We start from the raw sequence: 20,445 nt of genomic DNA, 5'->3' as shown, positions 1-20,445 counted from the left end.
AGACGCCTCACTTCTCTCAATATTTACACGTTTTATGTTATTATGTGCTACACTGGTTTCTCCAGTGGCAAATCTGTTGTAACATTGTTTGAAATAATTTTATGATCATGCGAATGCCTTAAAAATATATTTTTCTAGGTGGGACTACTTTTTCTTCTTGGACTTGGCCATTGCACACTCTGGCCAATTCTGATGCTAGTGCTCAGTTAAAACTGAAATAGCTACCAACCCAGAGGTCAGATCATGATATGGTTTCCATCTATTAATCTTAAATTAAAGAGACCATACCTTAATGATATGTTCCACTGTCATTCCTTCTCTTAGTATACTGACTTGGCTTTGTAATTTTGGTAGTGAGAAATGAGTTTTGGCAGTGAGATAGCAGATTACTGCCACATCTCAAGCTGTCTGTCTCTATTGTCCACTTATTCAGAAACCTCACCTTTTCCATATTTCTGTGTGGAAAACAGGGATTTCAATAAATCCTGTAAAGTCAATAAAAGAGCCACATGCTTTGAGATATGTAGTGCTGAGGGAGCTACCTAGGTAAGACCCCATATCACAGAGAAGAATTATAGTATATCAAAATACATATGGCACTATTCTTCCTATTTGCATTTGTGGGAGAAGTGTGGGGAGAATGATTGTTGGTAAACCTGCATGTGACCTCGGATTTCTCGGAGTTGATCAGTGTTACCATTATGTGAGGCATATGTGGAAACAAGTACTATGTTTCCCAATTCGTTTCAGAATGAACTCTCTTGGAATTTGACTGCAAAACTCTTCTTAACGTACATGTGTATCTTGCAGTGTCTGCCACTTGAGTTTGTTCACCATCTCTGTGATGTTCTTGAGCTTCCCAAACCATCCCTTGATGGAAAACTTTGCTCTTCTTTGGATCTTCTCTCTCTCTCTCTCTCTCTCTCTCTCTCTCTCTCTCCAGTTAATGCAAGTCTGGTGAGGGGTCTCAAGCTGATAAGCTATACTCAGGACCCCCCCCCCCCCCCCCCCTTTTCCCTGTGGGGGTTAGAATAGGCCCGAGGTGTTCCTGCCTGTTGTAAGAGGTGACTAAAAGGTGGTACCCCCCCCCCCCCCCCCCCCCTTGACAACATAGGGATTGCAATACTGATGTGTGAGCTGCAAACCCTCCACATATGCCAAGGAGAATATGCCTATCATCTTGAGACAACAGGACTCCTGGCAACAGCCATTGTGCCAGGTGGCCTTTGCATGGCTGGGTGGTGCCTGGGGGAGAGCCCCTGATTGGAGTGGGTGGAATCAGAATCGATGACCCGCAATGAAGCAGAACAAGTCATCTCTTGCTGGTGACCAAATGGTGTCAGCAGTCTCTAAGAAGGGAAAGATAGAATGGAATGTTGACAGGTATGGCCCTAAATCATTCCCCTCCCTTGCTACACCATGGGAGGAACGTAGGGATACAGAAAGAAGAGAACCATATTCGCCTCAGTATTTAGTCTGCAGCAGAACAGGTGGGGACTCCTTTTCTAGCTACTCTATTTTTTGTTGAATATCTGGAGGATAAGTTTGGGTAAGTGACAGCAGAGTCAAAAATGAAAAATGGGGCTGTCTTGATTCAGACAGCAGCCCTGGCCCTGTCCTTGTCCCGGATGTTGCTTGCCTGTGACCAGCTGAATCACATTCTCATTTGTGTCACTCCCCATAAAAGCATCAACATGACCCAGGGGATTTTTTTCCATTGTGACCTTCTTTTACAGTCTGATGCCGAGCTCCGCACCAATTTAGAATGGTGGGGTGTTCTTCATCCTATGCGTCTATAGGGGACCCAAATAAAATAGGGTTGCTACCAGTGCCTTCATCTTGGTCTCTGAGGGAGATTCATTGCCCAAAAAGGTCAAGGTGATGGTTTACTGATGTTACGTAGAACCATACATCCCTTCCCCTATGCAGTATTTTAAGGGCTGGAGATTCAGGCACGTCTTTCCGCTCCAATTCCAGTATCACATGTTGAGACTTCGGACGTCTACTGCATCCCAGTACTCCATGTGTGCCTCCTCCCACTTGTGTCAACTGTGGAGAGCACCAATCCCCCAGCTCACCAGACTGCACAGTACTCCAAAAGGGCCAGAAAATTATAGGCTACAAGGCCCTGTACCAGCTGACTAATGAAGAGGCTAAACATAAATTTGAGTGGTTGCGCCCCACTCACATGACATATACATATGCTGCAGCTATGTTGACATCACCCTTACTTGTCACGGTAGTTCCGCAGACTCAGCCGCATACAGTGGGCTCTCTGGGTCGCCCGCATACATCCGCCTCCTTGGTGATTGGGGGCACCTCTTCTTCCGTTGCCCCCAAAGCACCTACTTCAGGAGCAACACCTTCCAAACACCTGGGACATTGGTCCCTTCCTCAAAGCCAGAGAGGCCACAGCCTCCTCTGGCTCCTCTCGCATGGTCCCTTGGGACTCCCCCCTTGCAACCAAGGTCTCCACTAATGCCACAGTGGACACTCGCGAGTGGCTGAAGGAGCCATAGGCTGTTTGATAAAAGGCTTCACAGCCTTCCTCCATGCCTGAAGCTACTTTGGAGTAGTTCTCCCGGCGAGCCCCTAAAGAGAAGCAAGAGAGCAAGCAGGGGAAGTAGTCTGATAAGAAACAGGACCCTCCGGTGGTCCCAACACCACCACTTGCTGCAAGTTCTGCATCTGAGGACAAGTTGAAGATTTTAGTGTCCTTTGAAGACTTGGATCTTGCTGGTACCTCACCCAGAATGGCAATTGATACTAATAATCAACTGGTGGCAGCAGGTGATGCTGAGGCATAACCTGCCTCTTTGGTCACTACATGCATTCCACAAAGCATCGTCCTCCAGTGGAACTGTGGCGGCTTTTCTTCCCACCTGGCTGAGGTATGACAACTATTAAGCGTTACAAAAACTGTATTGACTGTGACAGGTGTTAGGTGAAGTTTGTATCATGTCCTTACCTCTGTCTGTAATGTACCTGTGCCCCCTTCAAACACCTTTTGAAGCTGTGGCTGTCAGGGTGAGATCAACACTGGGAAGTACCATCTGTAACATCTACCTCCCTCCAGATGGTGAAGTGCCACCCCATGCACAGGTGCACTAATCACTAATTTCCCAACCCCCCACCCCCCTTTCGACTTCTGGGTGATTTTAATGCCCGTAACCACTTGTGTGGTGAAACTAAGGTTACTGACCATGGTAAAGGCGTCAAGGGCCTACTAACTCTACTCGACCAGTGCCTCTTAAATACAGGTGCCCAAACACATTTCAGTGTGGTGCATGACACATATTCAGCCATTGATCTCTCGGTTTGCAGTCTGGGCTTTCTCCCATCCCTGCCCCAGTGTCCCACATATGGATACTTGCTCAGATGGGGTCTTCTCAAGGTTGACTGGGATGCTTTCACCTTCGCTACCACCATTGAATCTTGAATGGCAGCATCAGTGTGTTGGTCCTGAGCATGACTACTACCATTGTTGCCACAGCTGAACTGGCAATCCATCATTCCTCAGGTTTCCCCTGGAGGACGTCAGTGCCTTGGTGGTGGCCAGAAATTGCTGCAGCCATTAGAGACTGTATGCGAGCCCTCCAGTGCTGTAAGCACCACCCGTCCCTGGAGAACTTCATTGCTTTCAAATGGCCAAATGGCACCATGGCCAGGTCCGCCTCCTCATAAAGTGATGGAAACAGGAGTGTTGGGAATGCTACGTCTCCACCATTGGAACATGAACCTTGCCTTCACAGCTTTGGACCAAGCTCCAAACACTTTACAGCTATCAGACCCCTCCAGATGTACCTGGAATTTCTACACACAGAGCTGTATATGCCAATCCAGACATAATTGCAGAGCATCTCGCCGAGCATGATGCTCACATCTGTGCATCTGAGAATGACCATCCTGCCTTTCATCTTGTCAAACAGTGGGTGGAACAACAACACCTATCTTTTGCTCCACACCTCCCCGAGCCATGTAATACTCTCTTCAGTGAGTGGGAAATTCTCAGTACCTTTGTCGACTGTCCTGACACATCCCCTTGGCCAGACCACATCCATTGCCAAATGCTTAAACATCTGTAGTTGGATTACCAGTGCCACCTCTTCGCCATCTTCAGCCGCATTTGGATGGATGGCAAGCTGCTCGAATGTCCGATGAGCCAGCAGTTGTGTTGGCTCCTTGAGTCTCAGGGCTTTCTGGCTCCATTCCAGGGCAGTTTCTGCTAAGGGCACTCCACCATCGACAACTTGATTCACCTGGAGTCTGCCATTTGATGGGCCTTTTCCCAGTGAAAACACATTATTGCTGTCTTATTTGACCTGAGGAAAGCCTACGATACCACTTGGCGACACCATGGCCTCACTACTCTGCTTGAGTGGGGTCTATGGGGCCCAATCCTGATTTTTATGTGGAACTTCTTGTTGCTCTACATCTTCAGAGTTTGCGACAATACTTCCCACAGTGCACCCATATACAAGAGAATGGGGTCCCGCAGAGCTCTGCCCTGTGTGTGTGTCTCAATTTAATTGCTGTCAATGGTTTTGTACTAGCAGTGGGGTCCTCAGTATCTCCACTTGCATATGCTGACGGTTTCTGTATTTACTTCTGCTCCTCTTCTGTTGATGTGACTGAACGCCAGCTGCAGGAAGCCATATGAAAGGCACATTCATGGACCCTCACTCACAGCTTTGTTTTTGGCCGCCAACACTTGTCATGCACTTCTGTCATCATGTACTGTCCACCCCATCCAGAACTTTACTTCAATGACAAACTACTTGATACAGTGGAGACTTACCACTTTTTGGGATTAGTCTTTGACACCTGCTCAATGTGGCTTCCCAAACTTCGTCAGCTTAAGGATAAGTGCTGATGGCACCTTAATATTATTTGATGCCTGAGCCACACTGACTGGGTGCGGATTGTCTTACACTGCTGCAGCTGTACAAAGCTCTCGTACAATCCTGTATTGGTTATGGGAGCCTGGTGTGTGGCTCAGCACTGCCCTCCACACTGCATCTGCTGGATCCTATCCACAACTGTGGAGTTCGGCTCATGGCAGGGGCTTTCTGAATGAGGGCAGCGAACATCCTCCTCTTGGAAGCTGGTGTTCCTCCATTGTGGCTCTGGTGGCAACTACTGCTTACAAATTATACCACCGACATTCATAGTTCATCTTGTCATCCAAGTTACCGTCTCTGTTTCCTATCACAGAGATCCATCTCCCACAACGGCAGCCCAGAACTCAGAATCCCCTTGCCGTCTATGTCGGGTTGCTTCTTACTGAACTTCATGCTTTTCCTCAACCACCTTTGCTGCGGGTTCACTTATGTACACATCCATGGTCCATGCCTCAGCCACAGCTGGACCTATGGCAAGGATCCTCCTGATGCCCTCTGCCGGCAATTTTACTGTCTTCTCAATGAGTTCCAGGGCTCAGAAATACTCTACTCAATGGATCAATGGTTGACAGTCTTCTTGGCTACATTTATGCCCACTGTGGACATACTGAAGAGCACTCCTTGCTGGATGGCTGCTGCGTTTTCACTGCAGAGTTGGTAGCCATATATCGCGCTCTTGAGCATATCCTCTCTTGTTTCAGCGAGTCCTTCATCATGTGTAGTGACTCCTTAAGCAGCCTACCAGCTCTGAACCAGTGCTTCCCTCGACATCCTTTGGTAATGACTATCCAGGAGTCTGTTTATGCCCTGGGCAACAGTGGAAGTTCATGACCTTGATTTGGATCCCAGGACATGTTGGGATACTGAGCAATGAACTTGCTGACAGCCTGGCCAAACATCCTACCAGTAAACCAACTCTGAAGATCGGCCTGCTGGAGACTGATCTCCAATCAGTCTTCCTCCATAAAGTTTTCATGATCTGGGGTACTGAATGGCGCATCCTCAATCCATCTAATGAATTCCGTGTTATCAAAGAGACAACATATGTGTGGCAGTCATCCATACGAGCCACTCGCAGGGACTCTGTTGCCCTTTGTTGGCTCTTCATTGACCATACTTGGCTAACACGTGATCACATCCTCCAGCATGAGGAGCCACCCTGGTGTCGCTGTGACTTCCATATGACTATCATCCACATCTTGTGGACTGCCCAATTTTAGCCACTCTGCAGTGGACTTTTAAACTTCCCAGCACCCTGCCTATGGTGTTGGGTGACAATACCTCAATGGGTGATTTAATTTTATGTTTTATTCAAGAGAGTTTTTTTCTCATACAATCTAAGGTTTTATCACACAACTCAAGGGTGGGCGTCCGGCCTTCTCTCCCAGGCCTCCACCCTCCCGCCATTTTACCTCTTTTCCACTCTGTCTTTGCAATTCTCCCCCCCCCTCCCCTCCATTGGTATTTGTCTTTTCCCTGTGTGTGTTCATCTTGCCTTGTCTTTCAGGCTGGAGATTTTAGTGTGTTGCAGAGTGGCTGGCTCATCCTTTTTTATTCTTGTTATCAGCCAGCCTAGGCCATCTGCTATATGGTTTTAATACCTACCTCTTCTTTTCCTTTTAGTGTACGTTTTCCCCCTTTTGGTTTGCTTCTTTCATTTTCTCTTTTAGTGTGGTTCCCTGTTAGTTTTGCACCCTTTTACTTTCCCCCACTCCTTTTGGGAAGTGTTTTACCTTGAGACCTGTTTGCATGAGGAAAAAGGTACCGATGACCCTGTAGTTTGGTTCCATTATACACCAAACCAACCAATGCTCAGGAATGAGCTAAACAAGTGGTCTGTAAGCTACTTATTTCATTAATATTCTCTCAGTGAATATCAGCATGAAATCAGCTTTCCATACAATTTACTGTTTGTGGCCACTCAACTTTAGGTCTCTCCATATGATTACTCGTCAATATTTTATGGCAGTTAATGTTCCATGTGATTTGTCACCAATAGTTTACTTGAACAGTAGTGGATCTCTTTGCCTCTTTATGCACAATATTTTACACTTACTTATGTCCTGGATCAACTGCCAGTCCTTACACCAATTGTCAACTCTCACCAGGTCCTTGATTAAATGCTGTGTTGCAAACCACTTTTATGCCTCCAACATTCCCATAATAAACACTGATACAGCTTCAAAAGCTGCAGTATCTATAATTTTATTCCACACAAATATGGTATTGGAACACTTTTTTTCAAATCAGGCTGTTTTAAACATGGATTAGGATTTTGTGTCCTACCATATACACACCTCTTCAATAGATGTGTATGTGCTAAGGCACTATATTGTGTTCATAAAATTCTGAAAGAATATTCGTATGCTTGTGCTGCTCTGTGTAGCCCACTAACTGTTAAAATGTTTCCATCCAGCATAACAATGAAACACATGTCAGTATGTACTGTTTAGGAATAGTAATCAGTAAAATTGCTCAATTTCTTGTGTATTTGGAAGCCCATCGTGAGGTATGGGGTAGTGAATATTCATACTAAAGAATTAGGAGCACAAAATTAAAAATGGTGGTTCCACTGGTAAAGCTGAAAAAATCTGTTGGAAACTATTGATGTCAACTGCTGTGAGTAAACACATGCCTTCAGGAGGAAGACATTTCCCAAATAATTGGGGTTCACATCCAACTGTAGACCATGCAAATAAGTACACATTTGCAGCCATTTCAGTGTCAACCACTTTCACAACTTTCAATATTTTAAAGTGATTTTAGATGTGTTAGTATAACTAAACATTATCATGTCCTGTATACAGTATTTACCAATTTCTGATGAAAGCCCACTTCAGAATGTTATGTCCATAATTTATTATCTGTATTTTGTTCAGTCTATATTGGCCAATGTGAACTGGCTGCTATTGTTGTATTTTTCACATGTATTGATTTTGAGGATTTCTTACTCTGTCCTTGCAAAAACTAATTTTATTGTCTTTGCAATGGAACGTAACTGAAATCTAAAAATTATCAGGTAGTGTAGAGGCTTTGTAACATACTTTAAATAAGTAGTTTACAGAAAGCTAGAAAAGCGCTGTGCAAAATGCCAATATAGATGCACATGTTACAGAGTGGGGAAATATTAATCCACATGATGTACTGGTTCTCCCTTTTGATGTCACTGCAGTGAACACACATGATGATACTTTCAGTAAGGTTATCCATCACTTTGGTAAGGTACGTAATCTTCCGCTACAGCTAAAATAGTATTCCTTTTTAAACAAACAATGAAATTATACAGTTTTCTCTTATAATAGAAGACAAAAAAAAATCTTCATCTTTTACTTGGAATTTTTTAATTGTGTTCTGGTGGCAGTCATAGAATCGTGTCTATGGTTTTCAATTACTCATTAATCTCCCCTGTTCTGTGACTTCCGTAAATCACTTCAGGCAAATGCCGGGATGGTTCCTTTGGAAGTGCACGGCTGACTTCCTTCCTCATCCTTCCCTGATCCAGTGGAACTGTTGATCTTGCTGTTTGGTCCCATCCCCCACAAAAATCAACCAACCAACAAACCTATCTACTCTGTACTGAACTTTGTTTTAAGAATGAAATGATTATATTGGAGGTCAATCAATGTGTTCTTTTGGGACAATAGACACAAATATATTTTAAAAATGATGTGATTTACAAAATGTTAGAACACATGTGCTACTTTAGGATTCCAATTCAATTTTGGCCACATAAACAATATGTCACACATACATTTATCAAGTGACAACTGAAATACATAACTGTACTTAGGAGGGCACTATAAAACGTTGTTATATTATTACATCTACAGATACAGCCAGAATTAAGATTTTATTCATAGCTGTTACTTTTCTCAGCAACTGCAATATGGCATATATTTCAGAATAAAATTCAGTTGTCAGTTGCAGAGTAATCTTCACTTTGTGGCACTGGTTTTGACAGATTAACCTGTCATCTTCAGAAGCCTACAAAATTTGGGGTAATATAAATCGCAAGTAAATTGCCATGTGTATTTATGTAAAGTATAAGGAGTGTACTACAGAAATTTAATAGTCATGTGTTCCATGGATCAGTTTGCACGATAGACCATAATGATGTGAAATAAGTCATTTTACATTCACATCGCAAATTAATTTGTACATAATGTTACATTCTGAACATTTCTAAGGTTAATTATAACCACAGATTAATAATTTACAGAAAATGTATCACATTTATGTGCATATGCTTCTTTCACACTTGATCAACCATCTGTGCTTGAGGTCCTAATACCTACTGCTATTGCTACTGAACTTAAAGTATATGTTGTTGTTGTTGTTGTTGTTGTTGTGGTCTTCAGTCCTGAGACTGGTTTGATGCAGCTCTCCATGCTACCCTATCTGTGCAAGCTTCTTCATCTCCCAGTATCTACTGCAACCTACGTCCTTCTGAATCTGCTTAGTGTATTCATCTCTTGGTCTCCCTCTACGATTTTTACCCTCCACGCTGCCCTACAATGCTGAATTTGTGATCCCTTGATGCCTGAGAACATGTAGTACCAACCGGTCCCTTCTTCTGGTCAAGTTGTGCCACAAACTCCTCTTCTCCCCAATTCTATTCAATACTTCCTCATTAGTTATGTGATCTACCCATCTAATCTTCAGCATTCTTCTGTAGCACATTTCGAAAGCTTCTATTCTCTTCTTGTCCAAACTGTTTATCGTCCATGATTCACTTCCATACATGGCTACACTCCATACAAATACTTTCAGAAATGACTTCCTGACACTTAAATCTATACTCGATGTTAACAAATTTCTCTTCTTGAGAAACGCTTTCCTTGCCATCGCCAGTCTAGATTTTATATCCTCTCTACTTTGACCATCATCAGCTATTTTGCTCCCTAAATAGCAAAACTCCTTTACTACTTTAAGCATCTCATTTCCTAATCTAATTGCCTCAACATCACCCGACTTAATAATTCGACTACATTCCATTATTCTCGTTTTGCTTTTGTTGATGTTCATCTTACATCCTCCTTTCAAGACACTGTCCATTCCATTCAACTGCTCTTCCAAGTCCTTCGCTGTCTCTGGCAGAATTACAATGTCATTGGCAAACCTCAAAGTTTCTATTTCTTCTTCATGGATTTTAATACCTAAACCAAATTTTTCTTTTGTTTCATCCACTGCTGGCTCAATATACAGTTTGAATAACATCGGGGATAGGCTACAACACGGTCTCGCTCCCTTCCCAACCACTGCTTCCCTTTCATGTCCCTCGACTCTTACAACTGCCATCTGGTTTCTGTACAATTGGAAATAGCCTTTTGCTCCCTGTATTTTACCCCTGCAACCTTCAGAATTTGAAAAAGAGTATTCCAGTCAACATTGCCAAAAGCTTTCTCTAAGTCTACAAATGGTAGAAATGTAGGTTTGCCTTTCCTTAATCTATTTTCTAAGATAAGTCATAGGGTCAGTATTGTCTCACATGTTCCAACATTTCTATGGAAGCCAAACTGATCTTCCCAGAGTTCGGCTCCTACCAGTTTTTCCATTAGTCTGTAAAGAATTCGTGTTAGTATTCTGCAGCAATGACTTATGAAACTGATAGTTCGGTAATTTTCACATCTGTCAACACCTGCTTTCTTTGGGATTAGAATTATTATATTCTTCTTGAAGTCTGAGGGTATTTCTCCTGTCTCATACATCTTGCTCACCAGATAGTAGAGTTTTTTCAGGACTGGCTCCCCCAAGGCTGTCAGTAGATCTAATGGAATGTTGTCTATTACCCGGGGCCTTGTTTCAACTTAGGCCTTTCAGTGCTGTGTCAAACTCTTCACGCCGTATCATATCTCCCATTTCATCTTCATCTACATCCTCTTCCATTTCCATAATATTGTCCTCAAGTACATCGCACCTTGCATAGACCCTCTATATACTCATTCCACCTTTCTGCTTTCCCTTCTTTGCTTAGAACTGGGTTTCCATGTGAGCTCTTGATATTCATACAAGTGGTTCTCTTTTCTCGAAGGGTCTCTTTAATTTTCCTGTAGGCAGTATCTATCTCAACCCTAGTGAGATAAGCCTCTACATCCTTACATTTGTCCTCCTGCCATCCCTGCTTAGCCATTTTGCACTTCTTGTCGATCTAATTTTTGAGACGTTTGTATTCCTTCTTGCCTGCTTCATTTACTGCATTTTTATATTTTCTCCTTTCATCAATTAAATTCAACATTTCCTCTGTTACCCAAGGATTTCTACTAGCCCTCGTCTTCTTACCTACTTGATCCTGTACTGCCTTCACTACTTCGTCCTTCATAGCTACCCATTCTTCTTCTATTGTATTTCTCTACCCCATTCCTGTCAATTGTTCCCTTATGCTCTCCCTGAAACTCTGTTCAACCTCTGGTTTAGTCAGTTTATCCAGGTCCCATCTCCTTAAATTACCACCTTTTTGCAGTTTCTTCAGTTTTCATCTACAGTTCATAACCAATAGATTGTGGTCAGAGTCCACATCTGCCCCTGGAAATGTCTTACAACTTAAAACCTGGTTCCTAAATCTCTGTCTTACCATTATATAGTCTATCTGATACCTTTTAGTATCTCCATGATTCTTCCATGTATACAGCCTTCTTTTATGATTCTTGAACCAAGTGTTAGCTATGATTAAGTTGTGCTCTGTGCAAAATTCTACCAGGTGCCTTCCTCTTTCATTTCATACCCTCAATTCCAGTCACCCATGACTATTAAAATTTCGTCTCCCGTCACTATCTGAATAATTTCATTTATTTCATCATACATTTCTTCAATTTCATCATCATCTGCAGAGTTAGTTGACATATAAACTTGTACTACTGTGGTAGGCGTGGGCTCCGTATCTATCTTGGCCACAATAATGCGTTCACTATGCTGTTTGTAGTAGTTTAGCGCACTCCTATTTTTTTATTCATTATTAAACCTACTCCTGCATTACCCCAATTTGATTTTGTATTTATAACCCTGTATTCACCTGACCAAAAGTCTTGTTCCTCCTGCCACTGAACTTCACTAATTCCCACTATATCCAACTTTAACCCATCCATTTCCCTTTTTAAATTTTCTAACCTACCTGCCCAATTAAGGGATCTGACATTCCACCATAGAACACCAGTGTTCTTTCTCCTGATAACAACATCCTCCTAAGTAGTCCCCGCCTGGAGATCCGAATGGGGGACTATTTTACCTCCAGAATATTTTACCAAAGAGGATGCCATCATCATTTAACCATACAGTAAAGCTGCATGCCCTCGGGAAAAATTATGGCTGTAGTTTCCCCTTGCTTTCAGCCGTTCGCAGTACCAGCACAGCAAGGAACTCTTAGTTAGTGTTACAAGGCCAGATCAGTCAATCATCCAGACTGTTGCCCGTGCAACTACTGAAAAGGCTGCTGCCCCTCTTCAGGAATCACACGTTTGTCTGGCCTCTCAACAGATACCCCTCTGTTGTGGTTGCACCTACGGTACGGCTATCTGTATCACTGAGGCACGCCAGCCTCCCCACCACCCACCTCGGTCCATGGTTGATGGGAGGGGTTAAAGTATATAGCAGTCAAAAATGGGCATCAAGCAAGCCTTGTACAAAGACTATATAAAAATAAAATCAATTAAAATATAAATCCCTGACACTCTACGAAAATAGCTTTACTGTTATAAAATACTGTTAAGACGTACTCTACAGAGTAGGTGACCTTTTTTATCATATAGCTAATTTGTTTAAAAATTATGACTTCTCTGCACCCTGCACACGCCCACTCACGCGCGCACCCGCCCTCACGCGCGCACCCGCTATCTCAGGGTGCTCAGGCCAGACTGAAACTGAAAAAATGCCTTGAACAGGAACAATAATTCATTGTGGAGTGAGGAAGGGGGCGGTATAGTAGGGTACGGGTGGGGTAAGAAGAAATAATGCTGCCTGGCAGAGAGTGGAGGTGCTTGAGGTGGCAGACAAGGCTACCACATGCAGTGTCGAGAGGCTGTGGGGGAGGGAGGGAAGGGGAAGAAGGGAGCAAAATGGAAAGGAGAAGAGATGGGGAAACAATGATCGGGTTTATTGGCAGAGGGCTGTGCACAACGATTGTGGGGACATGAGTTGTGAGCAGTTGATAGGACAGAGGGGCCAGAAATTGTTGGGAGGAGGGTGTGGGGATAGTAGGTTACCGTAGGTTGAGGTTTGCATGCCCCACCAGGCAGTACTGTTTCCTCTTCCCCCCATCCATACCCTGCTAGCCCTCCCCCTTCCTGACTCCACTATGTATTGTTGCTCCCATTTGATGCGTTTGTTTCGGTCTGGCCTGAGCTTCCAGATAGTGGTTGTGTGTGTGATGTGTGCTTGCTTGTGTGAATGCATGCATTTTTCTCTTTTCTGATGAAGACTTTGGCTGAAAGCTCAATGTGTAACAGTCTTATTATTGTGCCTGTCTGCATCTCAATGTGTCATCATTATGGTGAGCAGCAATTTATCCTTTTCTGTATATTGACAGTGTTATTTAGAATTTATGAATTATTTTCTGTTAATGAATATTCATTAGGGTGGCTGCTCATTAATGTTGACAGCTGATTGGTTATAATGCCTACATAAACTGCTGCACAGTATTTACAGTGGAGTGAACATATCACCAGACTGCTTTCACAGGTAGTTTTGCTCCTTATTTGATGGGGAGTGGAGAACATGCCTGTAATGGAACTGGAATAGCATGTGCTGGGTGGGTACAAAGGACAGGTCTTGCACCTGAGTTTCCTCTGTGTTAGGGGACTGGAAGTAGGTGTAGCATAGTGATGGGTCATGGTTTTTGTAAATTGGATCACTGGTAGAATACCTGTTTGAAAGATATGGGAAGGACTTGGGAAGAATGTTCCTTACTTATGGGCATGATGTCTGGTAGTTAAAGCTCTAGCATAGGAGTTGGTTAAGTCTGGAGTGATAAAGCAAATATAACAAAGAAAATAATAAATTATTGATAATATAATATAAATGGATAGATGAAAAAAATTACTCACCAAGTATGGCAGGGAGAACATACACACAAAAGGATTTAACTTTTACAAGTTTTTGGGTCCAGTGGCTCCACCTCCTGGCCGAAGAGTTGAAGAGGAAGGAAGAGGAGTGAAGGAAAAGGACTGGAAAGGTGTAGGGAAAGGGGTACAATTCAGAAAAGTCACCTAGAGCCCCAGGTCAGGGAAGACTTACTGGACAGACTTTCCTTCTCATTCCATGTAGTGTCTCCCCGGACCCAGGGTTCTAGGTGACTTTTCTGAATTTTACCCCTTTCCCAACACCTCTCCAGTCCTTTCCCTTGACCCATCTTCCTTCCCCTTCAAACCTTCTGCCAGAAGATGGAGCCACTGGCACCAAAAGCTTGTATAAGTTAAATCCTTTTGTGTGTGTGTGTTCCCCTGCCACCACTTGGTGAGTAGATTTTTTATCTAAACATTTATATTATTTGATCAAATAAATAATACAGAGTGATGAAAGTATGGCAGCTTTTAGAACGTTTCCTACAGTGCACCGCTTGTAAAATTGAATCCATGTTGTGTGGATGTAACAATTAAACAGCAACCTGTAAATTGCTTTTTTTAAGTCAACTGTTTAGATATGAGAGTAGTCAGTAAGTACTCAAAACTGCAAGGGCAGGTTGTGAGTCATGTATGGATAACTCAGTTGATAGAGGACCTTCCTGCAAATGCAAAGACCCTGATCCAAGTCTTGGTCCATCACACAGATTTATACAGTCAGAATGTTGCAAACCATGAGAAATATCATCCACTAAGTGAACATTTTGTGTGTTTTTTTATGTCAGAGAGATATTAAAAATAAGATACTTTCAACAACACTGATTACTGTTGATAATACAACAAGTGGACTTGTACAGCTGTATCACAGTCTGATTTTAATATCTAGGTAATGGGCCACTTATCAGTATAGGCTCTACATGTATTCCATATCTTTAAACTAAATTAAATTTGTTCACTCAGTAAACGTCAGTAAAGCATACTGCTCATGACTGAGTGCTTTACCTTTTAAATAACCTTCATGTCTGCCTGACACATTTTCTTTCTCTGATGTTGTTTCTCAAAGGAGAAATTTAACTTTTGTTACCCCTTCCTATTGGTGGGGAGGCTTGCGTGCCTCAGCGATACAGATAGCTGTACCGTAGGTGCAACCACAACAGAGGGGTATCTGTTGAGAGGCCAGACAAACGTGTGATTCCTGAAGAGGGGCAGCAGCCTTTTCAGTAGTTGCACGGGCAACAGTCTGGATGATTGACTGATCTGGCCTTGTAACACTAACTAAAAGTTCCTTGCTGTGCTGGTACTGCGAATGGCTGAAAGCAAGGGGAAACTACAGCCATAATTTTTCCCGAGGGCATGCAGCTTTACTGTATGGTTAAATGATGATGGCATCCTCTTTGGTAAAATATTCTGGAGGTAAAATAGTCCCCCATTCGGATCTCCAGGCGGGGACTACTTAGGAGGATGTTGTTATCAGGAGAAAGAACACTGGTGTTCTATGGTGGAATGTCAGATCCCTTAATTGGGCAGGTAGGTTAGAAAATTTAAAAAGGGAAATGGATGGGTTAAAGTTGGATATAGTGGGAATTAGTGAAGTTCGGTGGCAGGAGGAACAAGACTTTTGGTCAGGTGAATACAGGGTTATAAATACAAAATCAAATTGGGGTAATGCAGGAGTAGGTTTAATAATGAATAAAAAATAGGAGTGTGCTAAACTACTACAGACAGCATAGTGAAAGCATTATTGTGGCCAATATAGATACGGAGCCCACGCCTACCACAGTAGTAAAAGTTTATATGTCAACTAGCTCTGCAGATGATGATTATATTGAAGAAATGTATGATGAAATAAAAGAAATTATTCAGATAGTGAAGGGAGGCGAAATTTTAAGTCATGGGTGACTGGAATTCGGCAGTAGGAAAAGGGAGAGAAGGAAACAGTAGGTGAATGTAGATTGAGGGTATGAAATGAAAGAGGAAGGCACCTGGTAGAATTTTGCACAGAGCATAACTTAATCATAGCTAACACTTGGTTCAAGAGTCTTAAAAGAAGGCTGTATACATGTAAGAAGCCTGGAGATACTGGAAGGTGGGAATTTAAGGAGATGGGACCTGGATAAGCTGACTAAACCAGAGGTTGAACAGAGTTTCAGGGGGAGCATTAGGGAACGATTGACAAGAATGGGGGAAAGAAATACAGTAGAAGAAGAATGGGTAGCTTTGAGAGATGAAATAGTGTAGGTAGCAGAGAATCAAGTAGGTATAACGACGAGGGCTATTATAAATCCTTGGGTAACAGAAGAGATATTGCATTTAATTGATATAAGGAGAAAATATAAAAATGCAGTAAATGAAGCAGGCAAGAAGGAATACAAACGTCTCAAAAATGAGATCGACAAGAAGTGCAAAATGGCTAAGCAGGGATGGCAGGAGGACAAATGTAAGGATGTAGAGGCTTATCTCACTAGGGTTGAGATAGATACTGCCTACAGGAAAATTAAAGAGACCCTTCGAGAAAAGAGAACCACTTGTATGAATATCAAGAGCTCACATGGAAACCCAGTTCTAAGCAAAGAAGGGAAAGCAGAAAGGTGGAATGAGTATATAGAGGGTCTATGCAAGGTGCGATGTACTTGAGGACAATATTATGGAAATGGAAGAGGATGTAGATGAAGATGAAATGGGAGATATGATACTGCGTGAAGAGTTTGACACAGCACTGAAAGGCCTAAGTTGAAACAAGGCCCCGGGTAATAGACAACATTCCATTAGATCCACTGACAGCCTTGGGGGAGCCAGTCCTGAAAAAACTCTACTATCTGGTGAGCAAGATGTATGAGACAGGAGAAATACCCTCAGACTTCAAGAAGAATATAATAATTCTAATCCCAAAGAAAGCAGGTGTTGACAGATGTGAAAATTACCGAACTATCAGTTTCATAAGTCATTGCTGCAGAATACTAACACGAATTCTTTACAGACTAATGGAAAAACTGGTAGGAGCCGAACTCTGGGAAGATCAGTTTGGCTTCCATAGAAATGTTGGAACATTTGAGGCAATACTGACCCTATGACTTATCTTAGAAAATAGATTAAGGAAAGGCAAACCTACATTTCTACCATTTGTAGACTTAGAGAAAGCTTTTGGCAATGTTGACTGGAATACTCTTTTTCAAATTCTGAAGGTTGCAGGGGTAAAATACAGGGAGCAAAAGGCTGTTTCCAATTGTACAGAAACCAGATGGCAGTTGTAAGAGTCGAGGGACATGAAAGGGAAGCAGTGGTTGGGAAGGGAGCGAGACCGTGTTGTAGCCTATCCCCGATGTTATTCAATCTGTATATTGAGCCAGCAGTGGATGAAACAAAAGAAAAAATTTGGTTTAGGTATTAAAATCCATGAAGAAGAAATAGAAACTTTGAGGTTTGCCAATGACATTGTAATTCTGCCAGAGACAGCGAAGGACTTGGAAGAGCAGTTGAATGGAATGGACAGTGTCTTGAAAGGAGGATGTAAGATGAACATCAACAAAATCAAAATGAAGATAATGGAATGTAGTCAAATTAAATCGAGTGATGCTGTGGGAATTAGATCAGGAAATGAGATGCTTAAAGTAGTAAAGGAGTTTCGCTATCTGGGGTGCAAAATAACTTATGATGGTTGAAGTAGAGAGGATATAAAATGTAGACTTGCAATGGCAAGGAAAACATTTCTGAAGAAGAGAGGTTTGGTAACATCATTTGTAGATTTAAGTGTCAGGAAGTCAATTCTGAAAGTATTTGTATGAAGTGTATCCATGTATGGAAGTGAAAAGTGGATGATAAATAGTTTCGACGAGAAGAGAATAGAAGCTTTCGAATTGTGTTGCTACAGAAGAATGCTTAAGATTACATGGGTAGATCACATAACTAATGAGGAGGTACTGAATAGAACTTGAGAGAAAAGTAATTTGTCTCTCAACTTGACTAGAAGAAGGGATCGGTTGGTAGGGCATATTCTGAGGCATCAAGGGATCAGCAATTTAGTATTGGAGGGCAGTGTAGAGGGTAAAAATCACAGAGAGAGACCAAGAGATGAATACACTAAACAGATTTAGAAGGGTGTAGGTTGCAATAGGTACAGGGAGATGAAGCAGTTTGCACAGGATAGAGTAGCATGGAGAGCTGCATCAAACCAGTCTCTGGACTGAAGACCATAACGACGACAACCATCCCTCTTTTCCCTTGTTTTGCTTTTTTAACACTTAATTTACTATTTTGGTTCATTTATTGTTGTAATGCATGCAGAAAATTTTCACGTATTCTTCCATCTTTTTTTAGCTGGATATTCTTGTGAACAATGCTGGTAGATCACAGAGAGCAATTTGGGAAGACATTGATCTGGAAGTGGATAAAGCTGTATTTGACATTAATGTATTTGGAATAATCTCCCTGTCACGTATTGCAGTGAAATATTTTCTGAAGAGAGGGGAAGGACACATAGCAGTAACTTCAAGTACTGCTGGTTTGTTTGGTGTACCATTTTCAGGATCATACACTGCATCAAAGCATGCTTTACATGTAAGTATTTTTGGCCAATCAGTGTGCTCACATTGTAGCTTGAGTTTTGGGAAATGGCTCTCCATAAAGTAACTGCATAGCATATTGTCAGGCCATGACTTTAATTTGGTAAGCTATTGTCTTATTATTTTAATTTTGCTTTCACTTTATGTATGTGTTTCTGGAGTGTGCTGGTGTAAATTGTTTGGATTTGCATTATGGCATTTGTGTGTTTTTAACACTAAAAGAAGTTCACAGCACAAAAATTATGCAGGAGGTTCTTTGAACAGTTCTTTTAATTCTCCTAATGTATGCCAATCTTAACCTTAAGATGCCCAGTATAGTCTCTCATCTGTTCAGTTAACGAAGTTTGGAACAGAACTGTTCCATCCTTCTATTTCCATCCCTTGTTCTGAATGAGAAAGATGGGGCAGTGGTAAGATATTAGACTTGCATTTGCCAGGATGATGGCTAAGTTACCATCGACGCACACACATTTACATTTTACGTGGTTTCCATAATTTTCTCAAGGCAGATGTCAGGGTGATTTCTTTGAAAAGGCTATGGCTGATAATTTTCGCAATTTGAGCCTGGACCCTGTCTGTAAAGGTTGCATTGTCAACAGGATATGAAATCATCATCTTGCTTTCCTCCTCTTCTCAGGCAGTTGCCTATGCAGCAATATTTGTTATAGCCCTGCTCTCTCTGCTGAAGTCGCTATAAATTTGTACAGTGTGTCGGTGTTAATTGAGTCAGTATGGTTTTCTTAATTCATTAAACAATTGCATCCCATAGTACACTTTGTAAATCAAAGGTTTTGTTAGAATTTTAAATTTACAACCTAATAAATGATCAACAGTAGTTCCAATCTGCACATATTTAAGTACCATAGTGAAACGTCCTGGCATACTTGGTCTGTAGAATCCTTGTTTACATTGTGTGAATTATATCACTTTCCCATTTTGGCTGCCATTGGATGAGTTGAAATATCCATTTATTTGCCTACATTTTTGTGCAGTTTAGGCCATGTAGACATTGTCATATAACTGTCTGAAATATACACCAGGGGAGACGTAGTTAACAACAATTGATTATTTAGTTGAAAGGGTACAAAGAGGTCTCAAATCATCATATAGGAGTTACAGTAAAACATACATCAAGTCAAATAATGGTAAAAATGTAGGGATCTGGCCAAGTATGTAATAAAATGAAGCACAAGAAAAAAAGAAATTGTTGTGTTAGGAGTCTTGGAGACTCACACTAGGTGTTCTAGGGTTAAAGAGCTGGTATTGGGGGAGTGGGGGGAGGAGGGGGGGGGGGGGGGAAGAGTGTATCCAGATGCACAGGTTTTGAAGAAGTGATTGAAGTCAACCATGTTGTGCTGATGCCAGTGTGTGGCAAACACTCCTGGTGGCTCCTGTAGAAATGTTTGGTGATCATGCTCACTTACAAGGCTTTGCCAAGTATACAGCAGATCTGGTATATAAAATGACTTCTTTGACAAGTGGGCCTGCCTCTTATAATGCAGGACTTGGCTGTGGCCATGTAATAATCACTTCTGTGGCATGATTGTAATGACTTAGGAGTGCTGTGACTTTTCTGGTACAAGTCCTATTACACAAAACCCCACAAGTAATATTCCCTCACTTATACTTTCACTCCAAGGCAAACACTTGTAATGCTAATCACGTCTTGAGCAAAAGTTTCCCTGTACATGTCAGTTTTATTTATGTTTTTTTATCGAATTTTGACCATAATCATATTACCTGAGCTGTAAATAAAGTGTCAGCTTTCCTTCCAATAAAGAATTACATTATGAACATGATTCCTTGATAAGTCCGCAAAATAATTTCAAGGTGAAATACAGTTCATAACAGAGGATAACGAGGGTAATATGTTTAAAATTAGGAAGACAATTTTCATGGCATTAATTACAAACAACCACCAGTCCAAACCAGACA

The 20,445-nt window shown here is 41.9% G+C and overlaps 1 protein-coding gene across 2 annotated transcripts in view; it reads left to right on the top strand.

The window, feature by feature from the left end:
• LOC126298041 (dehydrogenase/reductase SDR family member 7) overlaps positions 1–20,445 on the top strand; it is a 157,223-nt gene that overhangs the window by 78,283 nt on the left and 58,495 nt on the right. For both annotated transcript variants that reach the window (XM_049989361.1, XM_049989360.1), the window contains exons 4-5: positions 8,017–8,123; positions 18,266–18,505. In XM_049989361.1, coding sequence (XP_049845318.1) covers positions 8,017–8,123; positions 18,266–18,505 — 347 coding nt within the window. The remainder of the gene's footprint in view (positions 1–8,016; positions 8,124–18,265; positions 18,506–20,445) is intronic.

This window comes from Schistocerca gregaria, chromosome X (assembly GCF_023897955.1).
Source record: "Schistocerca gregaria isolate iqSchGreg1 chromosome X, iqSchGreg1.2, whole genome shotgun sequence".
Classification (NCBI taxonomy): Eukaryota; Metazoa; Arthropoda; class Insecta; order Orthoptera; family Acrididae; genus Schistocerca; species Schistocerca gregaria.
The sequence above is the reverse complement of the archived record's forward strand: the minus strand, read 5'-3'. Positions and strand labels throughout refer to the sequence as shown.